The sequence below is a fragment of the Poeciliopsis prolifica genome, unplaced genomic scaffold, assembly GCF_027474105.1.
Source record: "Poeciliopsis prolifica strain line A6 unplaced genomic scaffold, Auburn_PproV2 SCAFFOLD035, whole genome shotgun sequence".
NCBI lineage: Eukaryota > Metazoa > Chordata > Actinopteri > Cyprinodontiformes > Poeciliidae > Poeciliopsis > Poeciliopsis prolifica.
In genome coordinates this window covers 3,041,975-3,063,103 of record NW_026562410.1, presented here as the reverse complement: position 1 = coordinate 3,063,103, position 21,129 = coordinate 3,041,975, and the positions used below count along the sequence as shown (strand labels likewise).

Here is a 21,129-nt window from a genome sequence, read left to right as displayed (position 1 = left end):
ATGATACTTTAGGTCAGTGATGCTCTGGGGTCCAAAACGACTGATGACAAACTATTCAAATTATTCCACTTTTTCATCAATATTAATGAGTTATTGACTTAAACAAGGTCCTATATCTTGCTGAAAAGGAACACTAAGTTAAAAATGCAAAAATTAGATTACTGTGATTTTCTCTTTCTATTTTAATTTTTTTTTTTATTTAGCTGCTCAACCCAAAAAAATATTTTTGTAAAATTTGTATAGATCCAAAACATAAACAGGGCTTTTAATAAGTTAACTCAGACTGTTAACGTATGAAAAGAAAAAATAGACGGAGTCATCAGTTGTTTTCTGTTCTGTCTGTCAGATTGTTCACCATTTTTCACTTGAGGTCAGGACCCGAACCAAATCATTCCAAGTTCCACAAATGACCCTCAGACCACACTTTGGACACCTACCTCTGCTTTAGATGCAAAATTGGATTTCACAAAAAGAAAAAAAAAAAAAACATCCTGCTGTATCCAGTCCATGATACTTCTACTCCATATAAGTAGCATCTCTTAAGTGACTCAGTACCTTGACCCTATGACCATGAAACGCAAGCTCATTACTTTAGGCTTCTTTCTTAAAAGAAAAAAAAAAATCTGATCCTGCAATTCCCTTTGTGCTGCTGCTGCGATGCAGCTGATCACACACTCCCAGTGTGTCGGCGTTGGTCCAGGTCAATGCGGTCAGGGCACTCAGTCACCACTCAGAAGCTTCTGGCTCCTCAGTCTGTTGACTTGTGATGATCGAGAGGTAACGTTTCTCCTGAGATGTGTGGCTGCATTCACAGTGTACGGGGGCAAAGAGTGAGGTGGAATGTGAATAACACAATATATGTATCTGTTTTTTAATCTGCCTTAAACACAAATCATTTATACTTAATGGGACAGTATTTTGCATTTTCCAGCCTCATAGTATCATTTTATAGCTCATGCAAGTAACTATGTTGCCTTCAGTTGTTGCATATATCATATGTGGCCTGAAAACAATTTGACATTGTAATTTAACAATTAGGGTTAGGGTTAGGGCAACACTCCAGCTTTGTTTTTGAAGTATGGAATAATATCATAGCGTGACGTAAGGCTAAATAAAGTCGATTTTACATATACTACTGCCCCTTTAAGAAAAAAACCCACTGCAAACTCTTGAAATAAGTCTCCAAAAGTTTAGGAAAGGGACCAGGCGCCCCTCACTCCCCTCACCGTTCATTTTGAATGTCAGCCCTGCGGGTATCTCGTGTGCATGCGCATGCAAGCATCGGCTCACCACGTGCCAAAGCCAGTCGAGGAGGGAAAACACCGAGGCACCAGGTGGTTTGCTGCTCCGGCTGCATGGCACATGTTCAGCATGCGCTCTACGCTCAGTAAGTCCTGTTTGTCTGCAAGGCGAAGTGGATCTAATGGATTCCTGATGGTTGGTATGCAGATTGTCGTTTAAGAGCATTAAAATAAACTGGATCAACTAGGATTGGTTCCAGATGTATCAAATCAGTTTGGATTATGAAGCCCTGTAATCATCTTAATGGGATGTAGCTCAGTTTTGTGTAATGTGAGCATGAAAGTGGGGGGGTGAAAGGAGGATTCTGGGATAATTATGAGGCAATTAGCATGTCATTACTACCTTATATATCCTATTTTGAGAATTACACTTGTGTGGGTTTGAGGTTCTTCACATACATGCCTCTAGCATCTAAATAAGCTGTTCGGTGGGTCTGCCTTTCATTCCAAGGATTTTCCATCTTCATTTTTTATCATTTTTGTAGCCTGGAGGCTTCAGTCCTCCCCTTGTAAGCACATACATTACACAACACACATAAAATACATTTATGCCATTAAGGAATCAGGCAGTTATGTTACAATATTCCCCACTCTCATAAATGATTCATAAACATTTACAAAAAACAAGCCGGCTTTGAGTTTGCACTCTAGTTTTAGAAATCTCAGAAGATTGTGTCTCTTACAGTGTTTATGTATAGCGCATCAATATTAGGATGAAGGGTGTGTCAGATTTCCAGTGTGCAGCCATGTCAGGAGAAGCTTAGTGATAAATCTATTTTGTTCTTCGTCTTTCTGTGTCAGGCTGGCCCTTTGTGAAGCCATTCCCAGAGTCACACTCTGACTTCAGCGGTAGAGCTGAAACTAGCGCTCGCCTCTGGTTAAAAGCCTCCAAATCTCTTGTGTTTGTCAATAACACTTTAATTTGGAGATGATTCCATTGGGAGCAAAAAACACAATTACGTCAGGAATACAGTGATCGAAAAACCCAATTTTTTGCTGTCAGTGGTCATTAGCTCAATACATCAGTTTATTTGATCTTGCACTGTGGACAAATTATACCAAAGTTCCCTGAATGATACTCAGAGGACAACACATATAATCCAAAGTAATGCTGGTTTAAGGATTTATAAAATAAATTTAGCTTTTACCTTTTGCAAGATAGAAAAAAAAATCTGACACCAAAGATGGCTGACATAAATATTATATTTAAATATAAATATAATATTTATGCCATATTTATGTTAATTTGGTTACGTAATGACGTCAATTCACAATTCATCTACTGACAATAATATTATGCTGGTAATAATATAGTAACTCCTTTGAATATTGACTGTAAAAGAAATAAATATACTCAAGTCGGTTTGGGATTGATATGTTATACAGATTTATGTAGTTTATATAGAATCCAGCATATGCTGGTATTTCAGAGGAGCTGTACAGCATAGTGGTAGGACTGCATCTTAAGTCTGGGTCCATAAATTGGCCATTTCCCAGAAATCCCCTCACACACTCACCTAAAAAAAAAAGAACTTAAATATTGAGATAATTTCACTGAAATCTGTGCACAAAATGAAATGCAGTTTGGGTTTGTGACCCCGCGTCATGTAAAGACACTGCAATTCGGAATAATGCAGCAAAATCAGGCTCTAAAATGTAATAAAACGATTATTAAAACAGCATTATTGAAATAGTTAAGTAAAATCCTTGAACTCATTCTGAATGAACTACATGTAGGTTAACACCAAGGGCAACTAAACGACCAAAAGTTAATTATTTGTTATACAAAGTGTTAATTTACATGTGCACATAATGAACAGTTTGTTTTACATTATGTGTCACATTATTAGACTTTTTCTAAAAAGAAGAGCTACCTCCGCATTACGTAATAGTTGGCGCAACATGCAATGTTATTGCATAAGGCGAGAAAAAGCGTTGAAGGATTTCCCTTTGCAATGCGGTTGTAGTGATGTTTTATAACATCTTGTAGCCCGATTATTATTACTTATCAGGGCGTTGCAGGGTGTCATTTACCTTCTATTCCTATCCCGGTGTAAAAGCTGGCATGCTAGACTTCATTTTTAAAAGGCGCTTTTCTTTCCGTAGCTTTCCTACGTGGACGCCGAGGGCAACCCCATCGGCGTCGTCCAGATGACCTTCCTGCGGCTCCTGAGCGCGGCGGCCCGGCAGAACATGACGTACAACTGCTACCACTCGGTGGCGTGGCACGACCAGGAGCAGGACAACTATGACAAGGCCATCCGCTTCCTGGGATCCAACGATGAGGAGATGTCGTACGACAACAACCCCTACATCCGCGCCGTGGTCGATGGCTGCGCGGTAGGTTTCACGAAAGGCCACCCGGTCCTTGTCGTCTTGTGAAGCGTCCGGGTCCGTTAGATTTCTGAAATTAATTCTGTTCTCCCTCTGTGTCTCTCCGTCTCGCCCTCTCTCTCTCCACAGCTGAAAAAGAGCTACGAAAAGACAGTACTTGAGATCAACACTCCGAAGGTGGAGCAGGTGCCTTTTGTGGACATCATGTTCAACGATTTTGGCGGCTCCACGCAGAAGTTCGGATTCGAAGTGGGGCCCGTCTGCTTCATCGGCTGAGACCTTTTACCGAGCAAATGGAGGAAGACGAAGAAAAAAAAAGAAGAAAAGAAAAACCTACTTTTGTTTTCTCAGAAAGAAAAGACAAACAATTGAAAAATAATAATAGGACGATGCTATTTGTATAAAAAAGAAAAAAAAAAACTGTTTCCACAAAGCGACACGAGTCAAACACAATTACGTCAGGAATACAGTGAAAATCTAAAGGAATAGAGAAAAAATAACCTTGAAACCTCAGTGTGCCTTCTTTTATCACATGCAAGTTTTGAAACTGGAGTTTGCGTCCTTCCTCCCACACCCACCCACACACACACACACACACACACCCACACGCGTACACGCAGCCTCCCCTGCCCGAGTCGCCCCCCGCCCCATGTCATCGCATTTGATTTTGATTCTTTTGGTCTGAAACAACGAAGGCGACCCTGAGAGCTGCAGCCGTTCCAGACAGTCGCAGCGTTGCCCACGGACACCATCCCATTCGGCTCTGTTTTGATCTCATGCCCCAAACGACCCGCTCCACAGCCCCTCCACCCACATCCACCATTTTTTCCTCCCTGCGTTTTGCCACCTTCTCTGTCCTTGATTTTGTTTTCTTGTTTGTGCATAAGTGTCTCCCCATTCTCTTTGGAATGGACCTTATATATTTATATACTTATAAATATATATAAGTAATTTTTTTTTCCTATTTTTTTTTTTTTTAATGTTTGTAAGTACATTCTGTATATTTTTTTTCTCCTGGTAATGTTTATTGCTTCTGGCTTCAAAACATGCATGTGACTGTACTAATTGTGAGGTAGACGAACGAGAAAACATCTAAAATCGAACACACACACATCCAAATCGAGGATAGAAGAGAAAAAAGGAAAAAAAAAAAGATACTCAATTAGAAGTTCTGTCTTGTAGAGCACACTCTCATTTTTTATTTTTATTTTTTTTTTTTTTTGTAATTTAAGAACAGATTGGAAATAAAAGACTAAAACATATGTTCTGTGATATAAAGTACAAAACATTCCCTCATTTTGTACCCTCTGAACAAAAGCCCCACTCTGGTGGAAATGTAATTAAGTTAATAAACTGCTTCTGTACTTTTTTGCTGAAATATTCATCTTACTGTGCAGTGAAAGGTAACGAACGGGGGGAAAAGAAAAAAAAAGAAATCAAAACATAGGTGCTATTTCTCTCCTCTGTGGTGCTATGTATGTTTTTCAAGTTTGTGTTGTTTGAAAAAAAAAAAATCTTAAAAGAGATAAAAACTTGTGACGATAACGGCCCACATTGCTCGACAGCGCCCCCTCTGCCTGTACGCTGAATCGATTCACAAGGCGGATATCTGCTGCAGCCGCTTCCCTCTGTTAAGGTTTCCCACACACCTCCTCAATGGACCGCACAGATCAGAAAAGGCCTGTCCCAAATGTTTGGAAAGACGAGAGGAAAAGAACGACCCCTTGCCCCCCGCCCTGAAACACACACACACACACTCCCCTTTTCTCATTTTGGTCTTACGTACGGATCGCCTGCTCCGAATCGGGCTGGTAGAGTTGGCAAAATGGACATGTTGTAACGGGTCAAAAGGGATTTATTGCACCCTATCCAAAGGATTTTCACTTAAATATTTAGCTTTACGTGACTCGGAGTCAACAACTTGAAAAGTCACCAAATTAGCCTTTCTAGTTTGTTTTTGTTTTATTAGAAAATATTGCTCATGCAGTGTTGGTTTTCTTCATGTCTCAATGCTTTTATTTTTATTTTTTTTTTGTTCAAACTATGCACTCTTTATGCTTATGACCACTAGTATCTACCACAGAATTTTTACAGCTCTCTATACATAGGTCTGTTTTGTTTCCCTTTTTTCCCCAATAAACAAAAAAAAAAAGATGGAAAAAAAGAAAAAAAAATCTTTACGTGACTTGAACCTTTGCTGTTTAAGATAACTCTATACGCTTGTAGATCTTCGGCTCTGTTCTTCACGGTGTCGCAGCACATCCAACATTTATCACTTTTGCTCTCAAAAGAATCAGATGGCAAGATAGGGGGGGTGGGAAATAAGTAAATAAATAAAGAAACAGCAATAATAATAATAATAAGAAAAAATTTATTTTGTAAATTTCCAGAACCAGCATCGATGCTGTCGTTGCTATGTTTCATTTTGTAGATTTCCACTTGTAATGTCTGTTATGGTCCTTCTTTTGTTTTCTTTTTGTTTTGTTTTGTTTTCACAGTCTTGTCAAAAAAAAAAAAAAGATAAAAAAAAAAACCTGTGTTTTTAAGGGTGAAGAGCCTAGAGGATCATATTGGGTTTTTTTTGTGTCAATAAATTCAAGTTTACTGTGGCCATCCCACTCCTGTATCTCTTTTGAAGCATTAAAACCTATCTGCATGCATGAAACTGTAAAGTTTTTTTCCTCGTGTTACAAGTTTGTTTGAGCCACATGATCTCCACACAGCGACCCCGCGACCTCCCATGACCCCTCACCCTCCGCCCCCGTGCCGTCAGGATACATCCGTTTTGCCGGTGCCGCCGACGGGACGAGCGACCAAGGTCACGTCCCGAGTGTGTGAAGTGGAGAAACAAACAATGATGAACTTGTAACTCTTACCAAAGCCAATGTCCATATGTAGTATATTTATTGTGATATTTAAAAATAAATGATAAATGATACCAATAGTGAAAGTGTAAAACTCCCGCTCTTTACATGCACACTGGAAAGCACAGATTAAATTGTGCAGACGATACCTGACACAGTAATCCTCTTCAACGGCGATTTTCAGGACACATGCAGTCGGCCAAAACATTTTTCTGACTTACTTATTTTTTTTGTTTGCTTGTAATCTGATAGCTGTGTATGCAACTTTTTCGGTGGGATTGCGTAAATGAACAGCTGGGCGCCTTTTGTCGTTTATTACATGTCTTTTGATGTGTTATAACACACTTCTGGCTCCACAGATATACCACAAGAAGGAAGAACAGCAGCCACATCTTCATCAGTTTCCTCTTTTTTTTTTTCTTTTCATATATTGAAACCATCAGTGGCGGTCCTCGCTTTAATACAGTCCCGGGCAAGCCTCTTCCTCCAAGGCACCTCAGCTCCACACTCACTACCTCAACAAGGCCTATTCTGCAAACTGTGTTTTAATTATTTATATTATGAAAAAAAAAGAAACACACAAAAAAATTGATTTGCTTTAACGCATTGTGCTTTTTAAAAACATTTTTTCATAGACCTAGACGAACTCGAGAGACTGAAACAGACAGGCACAAACACAGACTACATGAAGTACTAAATAGATTATTTATTTTGTAAATAATTGCAATCTGTCTGTTTTCTGAAACTAAAAAAATTAATAAATGCTTCACACATCTCCAACGGCATCAGTAAAAGAATAATTCAGCTTAAGCGCCCTGCTTTGTGGGCATCCAAGCTGGTCTTTCTGTCAAAACCAAAAGAGTGTGATCTTTGTGTTTTCACGAAGAGATTAAAGAATAACATAATAGAAAAAAACCCAAACTGACTTTTAAAGAATCTTGACTGGGTGTAAAAACATTGGGTTCAGATGTGATGAGTAGAAATGCTTTTGATTTTAAAGTAGAGACTCGCCAGAGTCTTCAGAAACCCACTGAAGCACTGCTTTAATCGTGGCTGAATCTGAAGTTGCAAATTAAATGAATTCAAAGTAATAAGCCACATGTACCTGAGGGGGGATATTCATAAATTTCATTCAGTCAAAAGCACACGCTACCCCCATGTTTCTGCTGCCCTGGGCAGCGAACCACGTCCATATGAAAACAGCTGCAGCAGCGATTGATGCACAGTTAATGCACAATTAACGCACTTCTATGCATTTTGCTATCTTGAGTTGTAAATTATTCACGGCGCGATTGGATGTGGGTATTTGCCGCAGGTTTTTCCCCTCCCCCCTTTTTCTTTTAGCAAGTGAACTTGCTATATATATAAGTTATGTTAACTTTTGTCGTGAGCCTCTAATTTCAATAATCTGCTTTGATCAGATGTGTGCAGCACTTCAAGCATCTCATTAAGAGAAAACCTCGCATAAAAGCCCAGTGCAGCAAACTTGATATATAACTATTTATTTCTATTTGTAAAAGGTTGGTACCATCGTTAATATTTAATGCGGTGTTTACAGGATGAATTTACAATGATCAAAGTGCCAGTGGCAGCATCCTGAGTGAGTGAAACCAAAGTCAAATCTCTGTATGAGCACAAAGCAACATCGGAAAGGCAGTTATGATAAGTGGGACGTGTTCAGTAAATAGGTTGTGAAATGGGGATAAAATAGGAAGGGCTGGTCTCTTTTGGTTTCACAGTCACATGGTGAACCACACGGAAAGTAGAACGGTGGGATGCATGAGCCGGAGAGAGGACAGTAGATTGAGAGCATGATAATAACAAGTCAGAATATAAAAATGTTATGTTAAAAAAAGACCAACTCGAGTGTAATTTGGCAACTTACGGTGGAAACCTTGAGATTACGTTAACAGAACAGTGTATGAAATGAAGTCAGACCGAACCTCTCTCGTTTCAGGTCAGTGAGGGTCGCCAAAAAATGATTCCCGTCTAGAAATGCAACAGTAACAAGAGGAAGAATATGTCGAAAATTTTAAATTTTGCTGATGTCGCCTTGTGGTGATTTTATGGTTTTCTAACTGTATAAACCAGTATTTCACAAAACTACAACAGAAACACATTTTTCGCATCATGTGTCATGTGATCAACAACTGGATGTTACTACTGGCAGAAATAACAAAGAAGATGACAGGAAGTATTAGAGAATACTTCCTGGTGACTGTCTCTATATTCCAAGATTCGACAGAGAAATTCATTTGCGATTTCATGAGATTTAAACAAACACGACAGCAATGGAAGAGAGAAATTTGACTTTTGCAACTGTGGATATGTTAGAGAGACGGTGCGAGGAGATGGAGGAAAATATCCTCCTTAAAGAATCACTGGAGGAACTTAACATGAAACTCCAAAATCTAACGGGAAGAAGACTCCACCATCGATAACTTGATCGAAGAAATAATTGCTGAGAGACGAAGAGGATGAACAAGAAAGACGGATCAGGGCTCTGACCGACGAACTGGAGGAGTCAAGAGCAAAAATTGAATCTTTAAAAGAGAGTACAGGGACGTGGTCAGAGAGAATCAACACCTGTCAAAAACCAACATCGATCAGTCAACAAGCCAACAGTACATTACAGAAGAAGAAGAGAACGCCGCTGGCTCGAAAATGACAACGAGGCTAAACAAGGAAATCGTTGCCCTGAAATTAAAGATGAACAGGATCAAAACCAGAAAAGAGGCAGCCGACATCAAGACTGAAAAGACCCGGGAAAGAACCAAAGATGCCGGAGGAGACGAAACCAACGGCTGAGGAGAGTTGGACATGTTTTTGTCTCATGTACCGGGAGGGACATTAAGATACTGGTTCCCTCCTGGATATTTTAATAATGCTAAAATATACAATTTCAAACAAAAACAAATTATGAACAAACATCTAGACAAAAACATGTCCAACTCTCCTCAGCATTGTTGGTGTGGTCTCTTCCAGAGAGCGGGTCTGGGGTGAAGCAGGATCGATGGGAGCGTTTTGGAGAGGCGGGTCTGTTGGACAGTGGAACCTCGGAGTCTGGAAAGCTTTGTGCTTCTTGTCCTGGTCGTGGAACACTGGACCGAGTGCGAAGCGGCCAGGATGAGGATCAGTGCCTCCAAATCCGAGGCCATGGTCCCAAGTCGGAAAAGGGTAGAGAGCCTCACCTGTCTCTCCCTCAGAGACAGGTGAGAAGCTCGGTCATCCGGGATGGACCCAGACTAGAGCCGCTGCTCCTTCACAGCCACTTGAGACTATGGTCGGGATGTCTCATGGACGTCCATGAGGTCCCTCACCAGGGTCCCAGGGAGCCCCAGGGAAGACCCAGGACATGCTGGAGGGACCGTGTCTCTCAGCTGGCCTGGGAACGCCTTTGGGTTCCCCCGGAGGAGCTGCAAGAAGTGGCTGGGGACAGAGAAGACTGGGCCTCCCCTCTGAAGCTGCTTCACCCGAGACCCGAACCTGGATTAGCAGCAGACGATGGACGGACGGACGGAGGGATGGACAGACGGACGGACGGATGGACGGACGGAGGGATGGATGGACGAATGGACGGACGGACGGACGGATGACAATTAAGTCCCTTGCAAACAGTAGAAACACAAAAACACGCACAAATTACTTACGTTTTTTTTCCCTTTGATGTTGTTTAATGGTTACTGTGGTAACTGTGGTTACTGTGGTAACCATGAAACAATCTCCCCTTCAGTTCAACCTTATGACTGGAGACACATTGATGATGTCATCATTATAAAATAACTTGCTGTTAAGTATTGTTGATGTCATCATTATAAAATAACTTGGTGTTAAGTATTGTTGATGTCATCATTATAAAATAACTTGGTGTTAAGTATTGTTTATGTCATCATTATAAATAACTTGTTGTTAAGTATTGTTCATGTCATCATTATAAAATAACTTGTTGTTAAGTATTGTTATGTCATCATTATAAAATAACTTGGTGTTAAGTATTGTTCATGTCATCATTATAAAATAACTTGCTGTTAAGTATTGTTGATGTCATCATTATAAAATAACTTGTGTTAAGTATTGTTGATGTCATCATTATAAAATAACTTGTTGTTAAGTATTGTTGATGTATCATTATAAAATAACTTGTTAAGTATTGTTGATGTCATCATTAACTTGTGTTAAGTATTGTTGATGTCATCATTATAAAATAACTTTTGTTAAGTATTGTTGATGTCATCATTATAAAATAACTTGCTGTTAAGTATTGTTGATGTAATCATTATAAAATAACTTGGTGTTAAGTATTGTTGATGTAATCATTATAAAATAACTTGGTTAAGTATTGTTGATGTCATCATTATAAAATAACTTGCTGTTAAGTATTGTTGATGTCATCATTATAAAATACTTGTTGTTAAGTATTGTTGATGTCATCATTATAAAATAACTTGTTGTTAAGTATTGTTGATGTCATCATTATAAAATAACTTGTTAAGTATTGTTGATGTCATCATTATAAAATAACTTGTTAAGTATTGTTGATGTCATCATTATAAATAACTTGTTAAGTATTGTTGATGTCATCATTATAAAATAACTTGCTGTTAAGTATTGTTGATGTCATCATTATAAAATAACTTTTTGTTAAGTATTGTTGATGTCATCATTATAAAATAACTTGCTGTTAAGTATTGTTGATGTAATCATTATAAAATAACTTGGTGTTAAGTATTGTTGATGTCATCATTATAAAATAACTTGCTGTTAAGTATTGTTGATGTCATCATTATAAAATAACTTTTGTTAAAGTATTGTTGATGTCATCATTATAAAATAACTTGTTGTTAAGTATTGTTGATGTCATCATTATAAAATAACTTGTTGTTAAGTATTGTTGATGTCATCATTATAAAATAACTTTTGTTAAGTATTGTTGATGTCATCATTATAAAAACTTGTTGTTAAGTATTGTTGATGTCATCATTATAAAATAACTTGTTGTTAAGTATTGTTGATGTCATCATTATAAAATAACTTGTTGTTAAGTATTGTTGATGTAATCATTATAAAATAACTTGCTGTTAAGTATTGTTGATGTCATCATTATAAATAACTTGCTGTTAAGTATTGTTGATGTCATCATTATAAATAACTTGTTAAGTATTGTTCATGTCATCATTATAAAATAACTTGCTGTTAAGTATTGTTGATGTCATCATTGTAAAAACTTGCTGTTAAGTATTGTTGATGTCATCATTATAAATAACTTGTTAAGTATTGTTGATGTAATCATTATAAAATAACTTGCTGTTAAGTATTGTTGAGTCATCATTATAAAATAACTTGTTAAGTATTGTTGATGTCATCATTATAAATAAATTGTTAAGTATTGTTGATGTCATCATTATAAATAACTTGCTGTTAAGTATTGTTGATGTCATCATTATAAAATAACTTGCTGTTAAGTATTGTTGATGTCATCATTGTAAAATAACTTGCTGTTAAGTATTGTTGATGTCATCATTATAAAATAACTTGTTGTTAAGTATTGTTGATGTCATCATTATAAAATAACTTGCTGTTAAGTATTGTTGATGTCATCATTATAAAATAACTTGCTGTTAAGTATTGTTGATGTCATCATTATAAAATAACTTGCTGTTAAGTATTGTTGATGTCATCATTATAAAATAACTTGCTGTTAAGTATTGTTGATGTCATCATTATAAATAACTTGCTGTTAAGTATTGTTGATGTCATCATTATAAATAACTTGCTGTTAAGTATTGTTGATGTAATCATTATAAAATAACTTGGTGTTAAGTATTGTTGATGTCATCATTATAAAATAACTTGGTGTTAAGTATTGTTGATGTCATCATTATAAAATAACTTGGTGTTAAGTATTGTTGATGTCATCATTATAAAATAACTTGTTGTTAAGTATTGTTGATGTAATCATTATAAAATAACTTGCTGTTAAGTATTGTTGATGTCATCATTATAAAATAACTTGTTAAGTATTGTTGATGTCATCATTATAAAATAACTTGCTGTTAAGTATTGTTGATGTAATCATTATAAAATAACTTGCTGTTAAGTATTGTTGATGTCATCATTATAAAATAACTTGGTGTTAAGTATTGTTGATGTCATCATTATAAAATAACTTGTTGTTAAGTATTGTTGATGTAATCATTATAAAATAACTTGCTGTTAAGTATTGTTGATGTCATCATTATAAAATAACTTGTTAAGTATTGTTGATGTCATCATTATAAATAACTTGTTGTTAAGTATTGTTGATGTCATCATTATAAAATAACTTGTTGTTAAGTATTGTTGATGTCATCATTATAAAATAACTTGGTGTTAAGTATTGTTCATGTCATCATTATAAAATAACTTGTTGTTAAGTATTGTTGATGTCATCATTATAAAATAACTTGCTGTTAAGTATTGTTGATGTCATCATTATAAAATAACTTGGTGTTAAGTATTGTTCATGTCATCATTATAAAATAACTTGTTGTTAAGTATTGTTCATGTCATCATTATAAATAACTTGTTGTTAAGTATTGTTGATGTAATCATTATAAAATAACTTGTTAAGTATTGTTGATGTCATCATTATAAAATAACTTGGTGTTAAGTATTGTTGATGTCATCATTATAAAATAACTTGCTGTTAAGTATTGTTGATGTAATCATTATAAAATAACTTGCTGTTAAGTATTGTTGATGTCATCATTATAAAATAACTTGTTGTTAAGTATTGTTGATGTCATCATTATAAAATAACTTGCTGTTAAGTATTGTTGATGTAATCATTATAAAATAACTTGCTGTTAAATATTGATAGATCAATATGATTTTCACAGCGTTGTTGTTGTTAGCAGCTGCTGAAAGTAACTAAAATAGTTACTGTTAATGTCACTTTGTTACTTTCCAAATGAAGGAGTCAGTAATCTAAGTTACTATTTCAAGGAGTAATCAGTAATCTGATAAAAGTTACTTTTTCAAAGTAACTGCAATCACTGCCTGTGTGTAGATAGTTTGGCTGTAATGAAAGAATATAATCTAAGAAACACAAAGACAAGAACATCATAGAGCAAAACAATAATGTAGTTTCAGTTTACTACATATATACATGTATAGCCTATATATTAAATTATATTTATATAAGTCATAATATAATACATAATATAATATTATACGTATTACAATACAATATGTTATAATATATATATATATATATATATATATATATATATATATATATATATATATATATATATAATACATATTGTATTGTAATATTATATTATAATATTATATTATATTATATTATATATTTATAATATTGTATTATAATACAATATGTTATAATATATATATATATATATATATATTATATATATATATATATATATATATATATATATATTATAACATATTTTATTGTAATATGTATCATATTATATTATATTATGACTTATATAAATATATTATATATATGTAGTAAACTGAAACTACATTATTGTTTTGCTCCATAATGTTCTTGTCTGTATTATATGTATTGACTCCTTGCAAAAGTCACTCACCCACACAATTAAAACCTCGAACTTTATTGCATTTTATTGGGATTTCAAACTTATCTTTTATAATTTCACCTGATAAATCATCTAAATTGTAAAGGAATATTTTTACCTACTTCCTTAAAAAATGGTGATGTTGCCAGATGTTTTTTGTTGCATTTCTAGAAAAAACTGACTGGGGTGTTCAAAGTGTGGCCCGGGGGTCACTTGCAGCCCTCGGATTGATTCTGTGTGGCCCGCCAGCACACGTGGGAGATGCAGATGGAAACTTTTATCTTTAATTCAAGCAGAATTACAATAAACAAATTAAAATATCTTTTAGCATCCAAATTGGTCTTTTAAAGATTGACACAAAACCTCTTCTTACTGGTGGGAAAAGGCTGAATATTTATCTTTAGTCATCCAAAGTAATTAGCTGGCCATACGCTAACTCCTTTGCATTTTAAGATTTAGATTTACAACAATTTAAACTTTCCTGTCTAAGAAAGAAAAGGCCTAATTTTTCTAGTTGTTTAATTAAAGATAAATGTATATTTAGTTTATTGTTTTGTGTTTTTTCATAACCATCATTAGAGTCAAGGAGGTTGAATAGTCACAAATTGTCGTTTGCGTCCATTTTGTTTGTGCCGGGCGTGCCATCAGTCTGCAAAATGCACAGCACTGCCCCTTTCAACACCAAACCTGCAAGACGCTACTTTCTGGCTGATGTGACAGCAAAGTCAAAAGAAAGCAGACAGGATATCAGGAAGAGAACTTTGCAGATGCACCAGTCCGGTTTATCCTGGGGAAGAATTTCTCAAGTCCTGATAAGAGAGCGATGCTATCCACAGTGAAATGTGTTTTGTAATGATATGCCCCGAAAGGCCGCCGAGCGAAGAGGAAATCATTCCTCCAAAGGAAACAAAGGACTCTAATTTTTGAGTCCTGTGGATTGATGAAGTATTTCTTTTATTCTTTTTATCCAGACTGTGGAGACGCAGCAGTGCCACGGGCTGCGCAATGTCATCACACCATCACACTGTCTCCACTGAGACGTGTTCGACATCTGACAATTTTCCAGGTTTCCAACCGACCTGAACTCTGCTGCTCAACCCGAAACGCATCATCTTTACAAATATGAATAAACAACAAATAAAATGGAAATGATAGTTTAATGCACCTGGATGATTTTGGTGCATTACACTAAAGAGAGAGAGACACAAAAACAAAGAATCATTGAAATGGCTGAGCTCACTTTCATTTATCATACTTTTAACTGATTTATTGCTTGTTGTGACAGGCAATAAATCAAAAGGTTTGCTTAAAAACGGACATAAATGATTAGTTAGCAAAACGAAAAGAGCGAGAGCGGCAGAATGACCCAACACGTGGGTCAGCAGTGAGCAGTCCTGAGTTGACCCCCTGGCGGCGGCAGCGGCTGGTTCCCAGCAGCGAGTCTCTGGACCCTCCTGCTGGTTCCCAGCAGGAGGGTCCAGGCAGAACGACCTGACACGACCTGACAAGCTCGTCACCGAGCTTGTCCCCTCCAAAACCTCAAACAGACAACTCTTAGCGGTGGATCACTCGGCTCGTGCGTCGATGAAGAACGCAGCTAGCTGCGAGAACTAATGTGATTTGCAGGACAGCCTGACACGACCTCTGAGACGCTCCAGTCTCAGAACAGGAGTTCCACTCAGTGGTCGCGGCGCACTGGTCAGAGGAACACCGCTGGACCCGCCAGGGCGACTACCTCAGGGCTGGCAGTGTTGATTCAGATACAAAAATAACCAGCCAGCTGGGGGTTTTCTTTTCTGTTCTCTCTCTCGAGCTTTTGACAGTTTATTTTTTTCTTTTGGCAGAAAGAAGCAGGTAATGATGGCGCTGCTGGGCAGCTGTTGTGCTGTCGGCTTCTCCATCACCGTTTCATGTGAAGCCTGTCCACCGGCTGTCTACCCTCACAGCCGGCGCCGTGAAGACGAAAGGCGTTTGAGACGATTCTTCTCTTTCTTAAAAGCCAGAAAATCACGCTGTGCTCACAAACAATTTGGGAAAGCCCAATCGGTGCTGTGGTGTTGTGAACGTCGGATGGGTCAATGCAGGTTTGTTGATGAATTTGGAGTCGACGCCTCAGATGCGCCGCTTCCTCGCGCATCAGGGAGAAGATTTTGGACCTCCACGTGTCTGGGTCATCTGGGAAAAATGACGTCCAGGTGTTGGCCCCCACACCTCCTTGAAATGAGACAAAATTGATGTCAATAAACTCGATGCCGTTTGTGCAGCAAATTTTCTTTGTTTGTGCTGCTTTGGCTTTTGAAGATATCAATGAGAATTTAAAGGTCAAAAGGTCAACCAGACCCGACACGTTTACAAAATCACAATGATCTTTAAAATTTCATTAATATCTTCAAAGCCAAAGCGGCACAAACAAAAAATAAAAAATTCTGCAAAAATGTAGTCGAGACGATTGGCACCATTCTTGTCTGAGTTGAAGAGGTGGGGCTGTTGGGTTGACCTTTCATGACCTTTGGAAACGCATCTTAATTTCTTTAAAAAGACAGCGGCAAAATGGCAATTTCTGCTGCACAAACGTTTGACACCACCGTCCCTGCGGGCGGCTAATGGGTTCGACGCGATTTCTCCTCGAATCCCGGCTACGATCCTGCATGATGCTGCCACCGCCGTGCATCACCACAGGGCTTGTACGTATGTGCAACTCTTTGCGATATGTTAGCAGGAATGTTTTCCAGGCTTTCACTCAACAATGGCTTTTTTTTTTTCTTTTTCTCACACCTAATTATTATAACACCCTGGAATCAAATAAAACATTTTGTTCCTAAAAAAAACAGAGAAAATTTATGCAGGAGGGAAAATGAAGGAAAAGACTTTAATCTCTGCATTAAAGATGGGTTCTGATTTCCTCCAGGTTCCCATTTGTATCACAGTTCTGTTGTTTCTTTTCCAAAACTCCCTTTTTGTTCTTCTCCACATTATTGGGAAAGCAAATTATCTGTTGCATTTAAACAGCAGCCCACAAAACAAAGAACAGATGCATATTTCTATGTTTAATTTGCTATTTGAGAATAAAGGTGCACTTTTACTCTCCATCTATAAAGTCTTTCCGATCAATTCAAATACACATTCACCAGGCTGCAAATGGCAAAAAAAAATAGTAAATACATTTTTTTAAAAAAGCACTTAAGCTTTACAGCAATCTCCCACCCCGAAACACAGACTTTCTGTAAATATTGCAAAGCAAAGTTATCACAAAGAATCTTGGAAACTTTTTCTTTCCTGGATTTTTGAGACAAGATATTCTACTGCAAACTTTTCTCTTCTTTTTGTCTTCTTTTTTTTTGTTAATAATTAAAGCTGCCTCACTTGGCATGAACCAGAGGTTCACCCAAAAAGAGTAAAGTTGAAACAGTTGGGTCACAAAAAAAGAAAAAAAAAAAACACACAAAAAAAACAGTACGTTTCTGAGCGATTTATTCTGCCTGTCTCGTCGTTCCGTGACAAAGCACGGCTCTGTTTGGGGAAAAACTGCAGACCTTTTCACAGGAAACCCAGGAACACAAACGGAGCAGTCAGGAACCCAGACACGTTTTCTTTTTTCGTTTTTTTTTCTGGATGTCATTACTGTGGCAGAGAAGCTGCTGCCTGCTGTGTTTTATCATAACACTTCACTGCTGCGCGTAAGGGACGTCTTTATGGACTCCCTCGTTGTACGAGACGCTAATATATAATGCCCTGACATTCATTTTTTTTAATTACTTTTCTTATAAGACCTTTAAAGATTGCTTAAGCAAACCGATTACCTAAATAAGTACCTTTTATTGCCAGCTGCTAATGTGTGGTCCGCGCTCGTGAGGGAGGAGCTTGTAAAGGTCGAGGGTCAGATGTTTAAATCGGGATTTTGGACGCTGTGTTAACGCGTAATTGCTCTGAGCCTGCGGAACTTTGGCTAACAGAGCCCATTCATCGCCAGGCCCCAGCACCGCTGACCTACTTACATATGAATCAGACAGCAGAAGATAGTGTTGCAACACAGCCTGGTGACATATTGGGAAAATTAATACCGGGGCCTTTTCTGCTCTAATAGCCTTTCAGATTGAAGACTGGCTGCGGTTCAAATCGCTGCCTTTCCTAATGCGATTAGAGCGAGCCGCCCGAGCGTGGCACGCGGCCGCGTCTTTCAGATATCGCCCCGCATCGGCGCCGCCGCTGACGTTCAGGCCCAGTAATCGGCGGTTTGCTTTTACTGGGATGGCATTTTGTAGAGAAAGGCGACCTTTTGCTTCCATTCTTGACTGAAAACAACAGAGACTGAAATGAAGACATACATATTTGAACGTCTAAAAAAAAAAAAAAAAAAAAAAGAAAAAGAACAACTGTTTTCTGCCAGTTTGTGAAATGTGTTTGGGGGAAAAAATACCTTTGACACTATCATTGTGATGCTGCAGTAGACATAAAAAGTCTATTTCCTTATCCATGTATATGAATACAAACTTTTAAAGAGGTTGTGGAGACATCCCTGTTGCCTGGGCAACACCTTTTTTTGTTTTGGATGCCCTCTGGCCACCATCCCAAAGCCAAAGGGTCAAAGGGCAACTTAAATCCTCTGTAAACTTTATTTAAGTCATCATGCTGAGAAGAATGAAATGATTATTTCTTATATATATATATATATATATATATATATATATATATATATATATATATATATATATATATATATATATATATATATATTATCACCCACCGCGGGTGGTTCTTATCCTCTGAGCTCGGGTCCTCTACCAGAGGCCTGGGAGCTTGAGGGTCCTGCAGTATCTTGGCTGTGCCAAGGACTGCACATTTTCTGGACTGAGATGTCTGATGTTGTTCCTGGGATCTGTTGTAGCCACTGCTCCAGTTTGGGGTTACTGCCCCGAGGGCCCCGATGACCACAGGCACCACTGTGGTCTTCACCTTCCAGGCCCTCTCCAGTTCTTCCCTGAGGCCCTGGTATTTCTCCAGTTTCTCGTGCTCCTTTTCCCTGATGTTGCAATCACTTGGTATTGCTACATACCACAACGGCTTTCCTCTGATGTTTTATCCACTACGACAATGTCTGGTTGGTTCGCCCTTACCATTTTACCATTTTACCATATATATATATATATATATATATATATATATATATATATATATATATATATATATATATGTAAAACCAGTTAGAACAGTGGCTAATATTGTAAAATATATAATAAAATGAAAGAGACAATACTTCCAAGCACAGTGGCAATTTTTTTTAACACAATCAAGTGTTACCTTCAGTGGTTATAAAAATGCTGCATACACCAAATGTGACATAAAAGAAACTTGACTGCGTAATTTGACGCCTTAAAATTGGGTGTCTGTCTCTTTAAGAACCTCCTGCTCTTTCCAACACGCTGCCTTCAACACATCATCGCAACGCTTCTCATCGCGCCATTTACAACTGTTCCTAGGAGAGGTAGTTTGCATGACAACTTAAGCAGATGCACAGTTCCACCAGGTGTGTGCTGATTGCTGCTGCCACTAGTCTGGAGGAGCTTGATGGGAGAGGGACGCTCTGTTAGACCGCAGCTCCAAGGAGGAGCTGTGTAGAAATAGGCGGCGCTTTGTGAGAGCAAGCGTTTAGGCACCTCTGAACTGTTGCCATGGGAGATTCAAGGATTCGCTGAAAAACAAAGTGAATCCCTCCTCATCGACAGGAACAGTTTCTATGATTCTTCTTGTATCTCTAGACTGTCAGAATTCATATGCTGATAACGATAGTGGGATTTTCCGTGACTGGATCGCGACAAGGCAGAATTTCACTTGAAAACATCTTTAATTTCCCTCAGGAGTTTCCTTTCTGCCGCGGCTCTAGTTTAATTAAAACTTTCGAGGACATTAAAACACAGTTGAATATTATGATCTAATTTTCATATGATTATTAGGAGATTAGCGCGATCGTCACCCGTCCTCCGCCTTTTTCCTAGAGGAGGTTACAAGAGGAACAAAAATAAAGAATGCGGTGAATTACAGTGCTGATAGAAGAGCAGATGGGAGAGGACTGCAGGGGAAGAATAGAAAGTAAAGCAGCGACGTAGAAGCGATCGGGACGGGATGTTTGATGTGTAAATACGCCGCAGTCGGCGATGTTTTCCCTGCAGACGCTCAGGTAAATACCAAATGAGACGAGGTTCAGATTTAGAAAAATATATATATATACATATATTTATGCAAAGTGTCAGCAGAGATCATTAACATGCTGAGACTCATCAAGCTTTGTTCCTCTCCGCCTTTGTCATTGGGGACGACAACATATGGGACGAAGCTGAATTCGGTTCCTCAGATGACGGGAGTCTCCGGGGTGAAAGACCTCAAATGTCTCAGAACATGAAAGCGGGCAAAGTTTCGAATCAGAAATAGTGGAATCTTCCACGTTGGCAGGAGGAACCCGCACACTACGCACCTCAACTGCGTGGTGGTTGCGAGAAAGACGTTTTGACACCGAAGCGAAACGACGGCGAACAGCCAGCGGCCTCGATTCGACAACGCGTTTCGGCAGGAGAGGCCTCGTCCCGCCGATGTCAAACCAGGCACTCCATTTAATTAGATCGTCTTGTTCGGCATCCAGAAGGAAGAGCATATGGTCCCGCACTTTTCTCCCCCCCCTTTCCCTCGCACTCGCACGCGGTCGCTCTGTTCTATTTTCAGGATTGTGTTAAGTATCGGCTTTGAAGCGGCCGGGCTTCTCCAAAACACTTTGTTGCCCCCCCGCAGAGAGACGGGGTCACGGAGAACCGCGTGGCGCAGGACCCAAACAAACAACAGCCAAGGACAGGCCCTGAGTCCCAGCATTAATTATTTCTCCATGACTCAGCAAGCATGTTTTTGTTTTATTCGCCCCCTCTTGTCGCCATTCGATGGACACAAACAGGACCAGGGTAAATTATTCACCAGTGTGATGCACTTCTGCTGTTCCGTTTAGGAGTCGTGTGCATTTTCGACTTCTAAAGCTGTGGGAAGTGGAAACTAAGGATG

The 21,129-nt window shown here is 38.2% G+C and overlaps 1 protein-coding gene across 2 annotated transcripts in view; it reads left to right on the top strand.

Annotated features, from left to right (window-relative positions):
• Window positions 1–6,579, top strand: part of col5a1 (procollagen, type V, alpha 1) — an 89,367-nt gene extending 82,788 nt beyond the window's left edge. For both annotated transcript variants that reach the window (XM_055052720.1, XM_055052719.1), the window contains exons 65-66: window positions 3,408–3,641; window positions 3,765–6,579. In XM_055052720.1, the coding sequence (XP_054908695.1) occupies window positions 3,408–3,641; window positions 3,765–3,911 (381 nt within the window). In that variant the 3' untranslated portion in view covers window positions 3,912–6,579. The remainder of the gene's footprint in view (window positions 1–3,407; window positions 3,642–3,764) is intronic.
• Window positions 6,580–21,129: the final 14,550 nt, after the last annotated feature.